Here is a 13,746-nt window from a genome sequence, read left to right on the forward strand (position 1 = left end):
CTGAGTGTGAGAACCGAAAGGGGTCAGTGGCTGCAGCCTGTCGACAGAACGGGGTGAGGGCAGACAAGAGTGCAAGGTGGGCGGGGGCTAGATCATGCTGGCCTTTGCAGGCCACGGTAAGGAATCTGGATTTCATTCTAAGTCATATGATGTGTCTGGAGCAGGGGCATAGTAAGTTCTCACATAGGAGGCATGTGGAGAATAATTCATGCTGGACATAGTAAGTTTGTGGTGCTGTTAGACTTCCAAATGGAGATATCAATAAGGCACTTGGGATAATCAAGTCTGAAACTCAGAGGACAGATTTGGCTGGAGATACAATTTGGAAGCAGTCAGCACACAGATGGTCTTCAAAAGCGTTTTGAGGTTGGTCGGAGTGAGGGGTGCACTACTGAGAAACTGAGGAAGAGGGCAGATTCACAAGAGCAAATCCAAGCGGGCTTGGTGCCCTGGGAGCTAAAAGAAAATAGTGTTTCCAACAATAAATGCTGGAGGGGGTGTGGAGAAAAGGGAACCCTCCTACACTGCTGGTGGGAATGTAATTTGCAGCCACTATGGAAAACAGTACAGAGATTCCTTAAAAAACTGAAAATGGACTTACCCCACGGTCCAGCAATCCCACTCCAGGGCATATATCTGGAGAAAACTCTAATTCAAAGAGATACCCCAGTGTTCACTGCAGCACTACTTACTTGGTTTTTTTTGGGAGTGGGGGTAATTAGGTTTATTTTTAGTGAAGGTACTGGAGATTGAATCTAGGACCTTGTGCATGCCAGGCACACACTCTGCCACTGAGCTATACCCTTCCCTAACTACTTACAATAGCCAAGATATGGAAATAACCTAAATGTCCATCGACAAATGACTGGATAAAGAAGTTGTGGTATATTTATACAATGGAATACTACTTAGTCATAAAAAGGACGAGATAATGCCATTTGCAGCAACACGGATGGACCTAGAGATCATCATTCTAAGTGAAGTAAGTCAGACATAGAAAGACAAATATCACATGATGTAACTTACATGTGGAATCAAAAAAAATTGAGATAAATAAACTTATTTACAAAACAGAAACAGATTCACAGATTAAGAAAATTTATGGTTACCAAGAAAGGGAGTGGAAAGAGATAAATTAGAAGTTCAAGATTTGCAGACACAAGCTATTATATATAAAACAGATAAACAACAAGGTCCTACTGTACAGCATAGGGAACTATATTTAATATCTTGTAATAAACTATAATGGAAAAGAATATGAATATCTATCTATATAACTGTATCACTTTGCTGTACACCAGAAACTAAAAACATTGTAAATCAACTATACTGAAGGAAAGAAAGAAAGAAAGAAAGAAAGGGAAAGAAGGAAGGAGGGAAAGAAGGAAAGAACAAAAAAGCAGTCTTTTTAGAGGGAAGGAGAGGTCAGCTGGGTCAAATGCCTCCCAGAAGCTGAGCTGACGGGGAGAATTCCGAAGCTTCGGGATTTGGAAGTGGGGTGGGGGAGGATTCATCTTGAAACGCTTTCCTTAGAGCCTCGGGATAATAACACAGTGAGGAAGAGTGGAAAGTCCAGGCTCCAGGGCCAGGCTCCCTGAATCTGAATTCCACATCTACCATTGACCAGCAACATGGCCCTAACTTTCCAAACCTCCGTGTGCTTCAGCAGCTCGGCTTTACAGTGGAAATAAGAACAGTCTTGGCCTCGCAGCGCTCTTGCAAGGATGAGAGTTAATAAATAACAAGTTCTTGGAAGAGCAAAGGGCCTGGCTCACGTTAAGGGCTGAGTAAATGTTAGTTGTTGTTACATTAATGCTAACTGCCAAGTGCTGGGTTTTACATCTATTACCTTTGGTGGTAGATACTGTTCTACCCATTTTGCAGATGGGGAAACCTGCCTAGTATCACCCAGTGAGTTCCAGGGGTGGGTGGAGCTGGCACTCACACCCAGGTCAGACTTGGGCTGTGCTCTTAATCACTGCTATGCAATTCCTCGTGTGATGCTCAGATGGGTGGTTAATGTCCAATGCAAAGGAAAAAAATGGCCACTAATGCACTACTTCTGTGTTGTGGACTGAATGTCTGTCTCTCCAAAATTCATACGTTGAGATCCTCACCCTCAATGTGATGGTATTGGGAGGTGTGGGCCTTTGGGAGGTGATTAGATCATGAGGGTGGAGCTCTCACAAGTGGGATTAGTGCCCTTAAAAAAGAGACCCCATTGAGCTCCCTTGCCCCTTCCACCACGTGAGGACACAGAGGGATGAGCCAAGAAGCAGGCCCTCAATGGACGTGGAATCTGCCAGCACCTTGATCTGGGACTTCCCAGTCCCCAGAACGGTGAGAAATAAATTGCTGTTTACGCCATGCTGTCTACGGTACTTTTGATGTAGCAGCCTGAGCTAAGACATTGTACTTCTGCTTCAACTTGCATTTCCAGAAGTAATTACTGGTTTTAAGTTGGTGCTGGCATGCTTACGGTTATTAGAAAACCAAATCTACAGTGACGAGGCTGTACTGGATCAGAGCGGCATGACTCATGCTTGCAGAAACCTCCCCCCTCCCCCCGGGAGGACAGAGCACATCCCTCCCCATCACGTCTGCAGCTCCGGGTCCCAGCCCTACTTCAACCGGAGCCCTGCTCTCGTCTGTTTCACAAGCAGAGCTCTCTTAAGCTTTCTTGTGAAGACAACATCCGGAGGGTGGAAAAGTTTGAAAACTACAAGACTTAGCATTTCTCAAACTGCACTGGCCTCAGAGTCACCTGTGCTGTTAAAATGCAGAATCCTTGTCTCCCTACAAACTTAAGGAGTCACAAACACCAGAGGGAGGGCCTGAGAATCTGCTTTTTAACCAGATCCCAAGGTGACCCACGTGCATGTTCAAGTTTGAGAACCATGTAAGATGATCTCTGTCCCTTCACTGTGCAGCCCACTAGCCACTGGCCGCTTCTGGCTAATTTCAATTTAAATGGAAATTCAGTATAAGATTACATAAACCTTAAAAATGCAATTTCTCAGTTGTACTAGGCACATTTTAAGGGTTCGGCAGCCGCATGTGACAAGCGGGCACCACAGACAGAACATTTTCACCCACACAGAAAGTTCTGCTGGGCAGTCCCGAAAGTTCTGATGGTCAGCCCAGATGCCCAGCCCTCGAAGTCCGCTTGAATGATATACCTCATGTGTTTTAAACCGAGGCCCTAAACTCAGTCAACATTTCCTACCATTTTAAACTGCATTCAAGGCATAATATGCCACCCAAGGATGTATTACTACATCTATCATATTGGACAAAAATCACCTGTCATATATTTACTTCCCCTGACCCACTCTGAGCATCTTGAAGGCAGAAACCATGCATGTATTATGTAAGTCTGTATCCTCAGTGCCTGGAGCTTAGATAAATGCTTAGGAATTGCTTCATTGGCCCACCCAACATAAATGAAATACGAAGCTGACAGTGCTGTGTCCCTGCTGAAAGCATTCACCATTAGGATGGCCACCATTACAAAAACAGACAACAACAAGTGTCGGCAAAGATGTGGAGAAACAGAAACCCTTGTGCACTGTTGTGGGAACATAAAACTCTAGTCACTATGGGAAACAATACGGTGGTTCCTCAAAAACATTAAACATAGAATTACCATATGACCCAACAATTCCACCTCTGAGTGGAATTCCATTACCCAAAAGATTGGAAAGCAAGGTCCTGAAAAGAGCTTTGTACACCCAAGTTCATAGCAGTATTGTTCATAAGAGTCAAAAGATAGAAGCAACCTAAGTACCCATCAAATGGGTGAATAGATAAGCAAGATTTGGTATGTATATATACAACGGAATATTATGCAGCCTTAAAAAGGAAGGAAACCCTGATATATGCTGCCCCAGGGATGAGCCTAGAGGACATTATACTAAGCGAAATAAGCCAGTCACAAAAATGATAAACATTGTACGGTTCCACTTACATGAGATATCTAAAGTAGCCAAAGTCATAGAAACAGAAAGTAGGACAGTGGTTGCCAGGGGCTGGAGGAAGGGGGAAGTGGAGGATGGTTGTTTAGTGGGGACAGAGTCTCAGTTTTGCAAGATGAAAAGCGTTGTGGAGATGGATGGTGGTGATGGCTGCACAACAATGTGACTGTACTTACCACCACTGAACTAGACATTTAATAATCATTAAGACAGTAAATTTTATGTTTATGTGGACTTCAGCACAATGAAAACATTTTGAAATACTTAAATAATTTTTTTTAAAGCATTCACTAATATCTGCCAGAGGAAATATATCAGCCTCATGGCTTTGAGAAAATGGCTTCGGGAAAACTCTGGTTCTCAACCTATGCTGCTGCATCTTGGGGAGGGGCTGGGGCAGAAGATGGAAGATGCAGAGGTGAGACACCAAGGCATTGTCAGAAGCCTGACCTGCAACCACACCTCTTTAGAGGGGGCTTCTGTGACCATCCCAGCGGAAGGGACCCTCCTGGTTCCCTAGAATTGCTCTACCATTTTCAGTCCTCACAGACAGCACTCCATCCAGCCCATGATCAGAACCTCCTGGAGGGTCTGATTCCATACACCTAGGGGTGGTGTCAGGGGATCTCTATTACAGAATTCTGGGGGTAGGGGTATAGCTCAGTGGTAGAGCATGTGCTTAGCATGCACCAGGTCCTGGGTTCAATCCCCTACCACCATTAAAAATATATATATTACATGGGTCTGCATGGGAGCCAGAGTTAGGAGTGCCAACCTGCAGTACTTACATTACATTCTCCTTGTATTATGCTTTCTCTTTTGATTTGGCTGCTGTTTCCACCTTCACGTTTGGTTTGCAAATTTCTTGAGGGGAGTGAATGTGCCCTGTATCAACCTTGAGAATCAAAAGTCACTTGTGGAAGTTTTTTTTTTTTAAGACTGCAAATGCCTGCGACCCACCACACATCTATTCATCAGCATCTCCAGGCATCTTGTGTTTTTTTTTTTTAAAAGCCCTCAGAAGGGATTCTGATGCACCCTCCCACACTGAAACCTCCTGCCCTGCGGGCTAACAGAGGGCTTGACGGAGAGGTTGCTGAGTGACACACACAGCGAAGTCATCTGATTAAGACTAAAAGGGAAAATACGTGCGTTTCACCTGTTTCACTTATTCTAAATATTTTCTATGACTATTTTGTACATGATTTAGAACCAAATGATAAGTAATAACAGCAACGATTAGCATTTAGGGAGCAGCTCATGAGTGCCTGGTGCTGATCACCTGCTTCACAGATAGTATGTATCCCACCTACTCCAAGGTCTCAGGAAGGTATCATTATTGTCTCCATTTTACAGACGGGGAAACTGAGGCACAGGGAAATGAAGTCACTTCCTCAATAATCAAATTTTTTTAACATGACATTTATATCATGATTAAAAAGTGACAATCTTCTTATGAATGGCTACGTCATTGTTTTTCATTGCTTTACCTTAATTTTTTTATCACTTTGCTACAATTTGTTAACTCATTTCTCATTGTAAGGCAGGTTTTTTCTTGTTTGCCACTGTTTACCATTTCTTTCAGCTTTATTGAGATATAATTGACAAAAAAACCCCACTAACTTTAAGGTGTACAATGTTACCAATAATTTAATATATATAGAGAGAAATGATTACTATAATAAAGTTAGTTAACACATCCATCACCTCACAAAGTTACCTTTCTTTGTATGTGATGAGAACATACAAGATCTGGTCTCTGAGCAAATGTCAAGTATGTGACACAGTACTGCTAACTGTAGTCACCATGCTTACACTGGTAGACCCCCAGAACGTATTCATCTTACAACAAAAAATTTGTACCCTCTGACCAACATCTCATTTCCCCTGGCAACCACCAATCTATTCTCTGTTTCTGTAAGTTCAACTTTTTTAGATTTCCCATAAAAATGAGATCATAAAGTATTTGTCTTTCTTATGTCATTTAGCATAATGCCCACTGTTTACCATTTTAAACAATGCTGCAATGGATAGCTTTGTGCTAAGGGTGTTTTCTGTATTTCAAAAAAAAACTTTCTTTAGGACAAACTAGGGAAAAAATGTTCTGATGGTGAAGGCTTTAAACACTGAACAAAACTCTTTATTGAACGAGCCGAGCAAACCCCGCTCCCGGGCACGTATTACATGCCCTGGCCTAACCCCCACCAACACGCACTAAACACATACCACGGGCCAGGTGCCCTTGCGAACGCTTTACAGATCCAGTCCCACCTGGCCTTCACAAGACCCCTGGGGGAGGTACAACGAGACGTCTGAGGCAGAGAAACGTGAAGAAATGAACCCAGGCTCATAGGACCAGCAAGAGCAGTGCCAGGATCAGGACCCACAGCTCCAACTGCCAGACCCGGCTTTCCGGTCAAGGCAGGTGTTCCCTGGGACTTCCTCAACGACCACCCCGTGAAACAAAACCTCAGGGGAGTCGCAGGAATGACTGCGACCCATCAACTCGGACCACACAAGACTCTCCCTACAAGCACACAGAGAAAACACCTGCCTCACCTTCCAGGCAAAGAATCCAGAAACACTCACTCAGAGCAACACAGGGTTCCTGCCCTAAAGGCGAGATGAGAAATAAGTTAATAACGAGAAACGAGTTAACAAATTAAGGCAAACAATGAAAAAAAATTTGGGTAAAACTATGAAAAACAATGATGGAACCATTAATAAGAAGATTACGGTCACTTTTTAGAAGTGACTTTTTAGACGCAAAGAGAAAATGGAAGAAGGAGGGCTATCACCCGGGACCCACTCCGTGATCCCCACTGGTAGGTACTTTACATCCTTAGATGTATTTGCTATGGGTTGAATTCTGTCCCCCACCAAAATGTTGACATCCTAGACCAGTGTACCCAGGAATGTGAGTTTCTTTGGAAATAGAATCTTTGCAGATGTAATTAAGATGTAAATTAAGATGAAGTCATACTGGAGTTGGGAGGGCCCTTATTTACTCCAATAAGACCGGTGTCCTTGTAGGAGAGAGGAAGAGAGACACGGGGGGGGGGGGGCTACTGGACAACACAGGCAGATGCCGGAGCAACACAGCTGCGAGCCAAGAACACCAGAGCGCCGGCAAACGGGGGAGGCTGACGAGAGGCAAGGAAGGGTTCTCCCCTACAGGTTTCAATGCCCTGCCCATGCCTTGGGTTTGGAATTCTAGCCTCCACAACTGTGAGTCAACACACGTCTGCTGTTTTAATCCACCAGGTTTGTGGTCCTCTGCCACGACGGTCCTAGGAGATGAATACAGCACCGCTTAGTCTTTTAGCTCCCCCAGGACTGATGCTATCCCTTTGTTCATCTTGGAACCCCAAGGTGCCAGCGCGGTCCCTGCCTCATAGTAGCTGCTCAGAAAGTGTTTGTGGAGTGAGCAAGTGAAAACCTTAAAAAAACATGAACTTAGGAAGAAGAGGAACTGTGTCTTTTATCTCTACTAAGAGACTATTGCAAATTAGGTGCTCAGTAAATGTTTGTAGCATGAATACACTTTTTAAAATGAAAAAGTGATAAGCTCGGGGAGGTTTTGCAATGAGTCTTATTCATTTATTTCCTCAGGGCTCAGCACAGGGTGTGGCACATGGCAACTGATTAATAAATTTTGAAGCAGGGGAGGAAACCGGACCAGGATCATAACTTCCCAATTCTGGGTCCAGGTAGGAACTTCCTTTATGTACCTAGCTGAGGCCATGAACAGGCAGTTGACTTTTAAACGGCCTCAATTATATTGTGAAAGGGCTTTCACAGTCCTTTGAATATAATTCAACTCCCCTGTTGAATACTGTTTTTCCAAACACTTGAATATTGTTGTCTAAAAGATATTTCTTTTTCTTTTACATAAACTTGAACTTGAATATTGTTTTCCTAAAACACATTTCCTTTTCTTTCACATTCAGAAATCATCAGGCTTTCCAACCCTTCCAACAATGTTAGAAATGCAGCTCCAAGTTGAGAGGTCAGCGCTTCTGCGTTCAGCTCAGGGGACACATTTCCCGTCCATATGCGGCATTCATCCTGACCCCTGCCCTGCGGCCAAAAAGGGACATCAGCTGGGCTCAGGGAAATCCAATTTGGGCTGACAGCCAGCGCAAGAGAATGACAGAGCATTTGCAAAGGCAAAGGCCGGGAGGGGGAGTCACAGAGGTTTCCCCGGGGCTTGGTTTAGGAGGGTCTGAAGTTTAGATCAGTTCATCTCTACATTTGCAGAAAAACCCTGAAAATACGGCCAACGGATTTCCACTGCTGGCTCAGAAGTCCAGTGAACTGCTATTTGCTGCCCCCACCATCCTGGTGGTATTTGGGGTGGAAAAAGGGGACAGTCTGTTCTTTATTCTGGGCTTGAACTTTCCCAGGGATGACAATTGTGTTGTCGCAGGGTATGATTTTATTCATTCATTCATTTTTATTATGTATGAATATACATAATATACAAACAAAGTCAGAGGTCTCCAACTTACATCCCAATATATGTAGCAAGCCTCTGCTCCCATGTGTCCCCCTACCGGTGTGCTGAACTTCAAAGCTCCAGCACTTGTCTGCTCCCCGGGACACCAGGTGCAGGTCAGCAACTGTCACGGTGACGAACAAGGAAAAGAAAAGCTGACCCCTCGTCCACGCCGGTTTGCCGGTCAGCTCACCTGCTGACGTGGAGACTTTCCACCTCTCAAAGGAGTCAGCTAAGACGGCCATCGGTGTTGTTTTAGCAGATGTGGGTCTGTGTGGTTGGATTCGTTCCTGTACCTGACCTGTGGCCCCAGGGCATCCCGCACTGAGCCCAACCCAGTGGCTGTCAATCTGTGTGATATTTAATTTCTACAGAAAGCCCCACAAGGATAGGGCTGTGTGCGCTGCTTGCTTCTTTGGATCCCCAGCGCCCTGGCCCACTTCCTAGCACTGAAGTAATGAGCGATTGATGGATACATATGTTATATGAAAAAGCCAACAAACAAACAATCAAACAAACAAATAAATGACAAGAAATAAAGGTGTTGGTCTTTGTGGTGTAGTTCAGAGAACGCGGGCTTTAGATTCAGGCAGGTGTAGTTTCACTCATTACTCTACCACCTACCTGCTCCGTGATATGTTTTCATTGAAATATAATATAAGCACATACAATTGTCTACGTCATAAATGCACCATTCAAGGAATTTTGACACCCCTGTAACCAGCCTCCAGAACATTCGCAGAACCGCAGAAACTGCCTCCTGCTCCCTTCTGGCCACTGTCCCTCTACCCACCCATGAGTAAACCACTAGCCTGCCGGCTGCCTGCCCGCTGACAGGCTGCCCATCCTCTCTGACTCTTATCCTCACTTTGGGAAAAGAACACTTACCATGCTCTCAGTGTAAGGTTTTACAAATGTAGGTGCGGTGCCTGGCAACAATGGTCACAGAGCAGTAACAGTAGTAGTAATAGGAGTGACAGTAGCAACAGTACCAGCAGCAGCCAGAGTAACAGGAGGAGTATCGGTGCTAGAGTAACAACGGAAGTAGCAGTTGCGCTAGCAGAAGCAGCAGGAGTGGTCACACACGAGCACTAGCAGTGGGAAGAGAAAGAATAGCGCTAACAGTAGAAGTAGTAGTAACAGTAAAAGCTGGAGCGGTGGCAGCAGTAACGGCTGGCACCTCACAGAGCACTTACATGTTTCCGGCACTAGTCCAAGTACTTTACCTGAACTCATCTAATGCTCAAAGCAACTCGGATAAGGACGTATAAAACAGGATTTTACAGACAAAGAAACTGAAGCACAGAAGTTAAGTAGCTTCCCAAGGTCACACAACTGTGGAGCCATGAATCCAGCCTGGCCACAGAGCCTCTCCTCTTAATAGCAGCCTTTAAATGACTATCTGCGTGGCAAAGAAAGATTTGTCCTCCAATATCTATCTGTCCTCTTCTTTTTCTATCCTAACAACTCTCAATTTTAGTAAGCACGTGGTGTTACAGCATAAAGATCGCATTTCCCACTCCTCTTTGCGGTTCAGTGTAGCCAGAGGAGTAAATGCTGGCCAACAGAATATAAATAGAAACAGGAGGTGTGACACCGAGGAGCATTCTTAAAAGAAGGGGCCTGCCTTTCTTCTTCCCTTCTTCCTGCTGGTAGATGTGATGGCTGGAGTAGAAGCAGCCAGAATGGACTATGAGGTAAGCTTGGGAATGGAGGCCCACATGGAAGGGAAAAAAGAGAGGAAAAGACCTGGGTCTTTTATAGACTCCTGTAGCAGCCCTGTACCACCCTGTGTTTGAACTTTTAGGTAAGAGAGAAATAGACTTCTTCCTTAAGCCAATGTTCTTTCAGCAATACCTAATCCCAAATGATGTACCATTATTGCAATTATAATTAATATTGAAACTGAGGACGACCCTGCAAGATCTTCCCAGGAACAGACACCCCCACCCTCATGTCCCCCACCTCTTATTTCTTGTAAACCTTCAGCCTCCCAAGGCCTTCCCTAGGTTCTAAAGAGCAGATTTACTCAGAGAAGTGAGAAAATGCAAAAGAAAAGAAAGCAGTGAAGCAAGACAAAATAATAACAATTTAGCCATCAAAACCAAGGACCTTTAGTTCCTCCTCAAGCAGCACGTAGACCCTAGACTGGTTGGAACCCAAAGGGCAATGACTGAGATTCCTGAAACATCACCCTGTTACCGCACCATCAACAAATCAGGTAATTGCGCATGAGCTGATCTCACACCCTGCGACCCTCTCCCTCACACTGTCTTTAAAAAACCCTTACCTGGAAACCACTGGAGAGTTTGGATCTTTTGAACATGAGCCTCCCATTCTCCTTGCTTGGCACCCTGCAATTAACGCTGTACTGTCCTCCACCACAACCTTGTGTCAGTAGATTGGCTTTGCTGCGTGTCAAGCTAGCAGACCCAAGTCTGGTTCAGTAACAACATGACCTAAAAAGATCCCTGCAAAACTAATGTCGCTTTTGCGTTGGTCTCTTGATTTATAAAACGAAACACAATAAAACATGACTCTGGGTAACCCTGTAAGAGTCAAACTATGAAAAGAAGCAAGGAAAGTCTCATTTATCCTGGAAGATGGTAACAGTCCCCTATTACCTCATGCCTGGGTCACATCAAAGCCTCTCAGGTTGGCCTCCCTGCCTCCAGCCTCTCACCCCTCCTACTCTTTCAGTACACTCTTGTCTAATTATCCTTAAAAATTACTTTCATCTTAAAAATTGGATTAATTATAATGTTCTATGTCCTTTCTTTATATGACTCTTTATTGTACACTTTTTTTCTAAACTGCACAAAAACCTGAAACAAATATTATTACATCAATTTCATAGATAAAATACAGAACAGAGAAGGTTAGTGATTTGCCTGAGGTCACATAGAAAGTTGGTGGCAGAGCCAAGATTCAACCACCCCTCCAGCACCCACACTCTTTCTACCACTAAGCTGACTTCTGGGAGATGCCAGCCATAGCAGGTCAACACTGTATTGAATCACCCTAACAACTTTTAAGATTCTTGGACTCTTGAGTTTTCTCTGCTTAGATTTCATGGCGCTTCCTGTCCAGTCCAATTTTGTATCATCCTCTAACACAAACCTCCACTCACTGAAACCAAACACCTTAGATTCCATCATGTGCCCCTATGCCAGGCCTCAGTATTCCCAGCTGCAAAATGGGGCAAATCGTACCTCTACCAAGAGGCAACATAGCCAGAGGCACAAGGCAGGAGACCTGGAGTCAGGAAAAATTGGTTTCAAATCTAGCTGGGTAAGTTCTTTATCTGTAAAACGAATGTAGAAAGCCCTTCCCAGCAGGATTTTTGGGGGTTGGGGGTGTTGATTAAAATTATATTTTGAAATTACCCCTCAGCTAAAATAGCACCTATTATTGTTCACGGTGTTGTTTTTGTTCCCATTCCTGACTTTATTCTGGTACCATCACCTGCCGCCTTTCCTTCTGCACATAGGACAGGAGCTAGGTAAAGTGATAAGAAACACTTTAAAAAAGTCTGCAGCTCTACAAATGACAAAGATCTGTTTGCCACTAATATTCATTCGCACAATGTCTCTGTCAGATTCTAGTTCTGGAGTCTGATCAAATGCTGCGTTTCAACCCCTCCAAGAATCCCTCCACACTTCCCAGGCTGGGCTCTCCGGACAGGAGGGGCTAAGACCACTCACCGATTCCATAGTGAATCTCTGGATGAAAAACTGGAGAGCCTGGAGGCTGAAGATCTCATGTCTCAGCCGTCACATCAGAAAATGACCTGGATGGGGGGCAGGAAGAAAGGTGATAAGAGTCATCCAGCAGGACTAGGCAGAAGACATGGTCTCAGACCAACACGTGATTTCATTTGGAGGCGGGCACCCTTGTGAGGAACGTTCTTACACCACAGTGGCTGTCCAGGGACCGGAAGGGAAGCAGTGGGGACACCACTATTCCAGCAACCCACTTTGGGGCTGACATCTCCATCACTGAATCCGTACAAGTGCGCAGGAATCCTTTCTGTATTCTATTTCTAGCTCTGCATTGGAGAACAATTTACAAGTCATTAACATCTCTAGACCTGGGCTCCTAAACATGAAATTGAATTGTGCTGACAGCTGCGACAGACAGACAGACAGCCGCAGCTGTGTACCCACAGGGAAGCAGAGGAGTTCCCCCAGCCAAGGGAATCAGCCCCAGGAAGACAGTGGATATATATGAATCTAAATATTTCAGGACAGCCCCTCTGAACCGGAGAGAGAATTTTAATTAATTCATGCATACCAAAGCTTAATTAATTGCTGAGTGCACAGAGCACAGGAAGTCTGGGATTAAAGGTGTTACATAAGGGAAGAGCTTTAATATTTTTGGAATAGAGGGGAAACAGGGGGCAAGGGAAGCATGTGAAAACAAGATAAAGCCAGGGGACTTGCTTGGTACTTCAGTGACCCCTAGCACAGTGTGGTACCTCCACCTGGGGTCAGACACTGAGGGATATACTTGACACCATCTCCCTTACCCCTGTGTCCAGTCCATCCCTAGGTCCTTACTTCCTAAATCTCTCTCAACTTGTTTCTCTCTCCATCTCCACTGATACAGCCCTGGACCAAGCCTCCATCATTCTCACCTGGGCTACAACTACCTCCTAATTGGTCTCACCTCATCACCATTTCTCCCTCTGAAATCTGCTCCTCTATGCTGAAGCCAGAATAATCCTTTTCTCCTTTTATGTTTTATGATGCAGAATTTTGTACAGATACAGAAATAGAGAAGAGGATCATGAACCCCATGTACCCACCACACAGCCCCAATCACCATCAACTCACAATCAGTCCCACCCCATCCACGCTCTCATTCCTCCTGTCTGTTATTCCTTAGACACAAATTCCAGCGTCTTATTTCAGTCATGAGTAGTACAGTATATATCTCTATATCAGGTCTTTTACAAAAATATAACAGTAATACTGCTACCACACCCCAAAAAAATGACAATTCCTTGATATCACCAAATACCCAGTGTTGAAATTTCTAATCACCTCATTTGTATTAAAAATGTTTTTTAACCAGTATTTTTTTTTCAAATCCAGATCCAAATACAACTGACTAATACACAGAATAAAATCTTTAAAACACAAGTCTGACTGTGTCATCTCTCTATGTCCAGCTTAACACTCTTCACTGGATTCTCAGTGCTTCAGGATAAAAATCATTTAACACAGCCTGACTCTTGCCCACATGCCTGACCTCATCTTGTCCACCCAGGCT

The 13,746-nt window shown here is 44.3% G+C and overlaps 1 protein-coding gene across 6 annotated transcripts in view; it reads right to left on the bottom strand.

The window, feature by feature from the left end:
* The window catches only part of ASAP1 (ArfGAP with SH3 domain, ankyrin repeat and PH domain 1), a 312,023-nt gene that overhangs the window by 264,674 nt on the left and 33,603 nt on the right, over positions 1–13,746 (bottom strand). For 4 of the 6 annotated variants that reach the window (XM_074353079.1, XM_074353081.1, XM_074353075.1 and 1 more), the window contains exon 2: positions 12,177–12,262. The exons of 1 other annotated variant lie outside the window; for it this stretch is intronic. In XM_074353079.1, the coding sequence (XP_074209180.1) occupies positions 12,177–12,235 (59 nt within the window). In that variant the 5' untranslated portion in view covers positions 12,236–12,262. Of the gene's footprint in view, positions 1–12,176; positions 12,263–13,746 lie in introns of those variants that run through there. One more of the 6 variants, XM_045508443.2, reaches the window with a different exon arrangement.

Source organism: Camelus bactrianus, chromosome 25 (genome assembly GCF_048773025.1).
Source record: "Camelus bactrianus isolate YW-2024 breed Bactrian camel chromosome 25, ASM4877302v1, whole genome shotgun sequence".
Lineage (NCBI taxonomy): Eukaryota > Metazoa > Chordata > Mammalia > Artiodactyla > Camelidae > Camelus > Camelus bactrianus.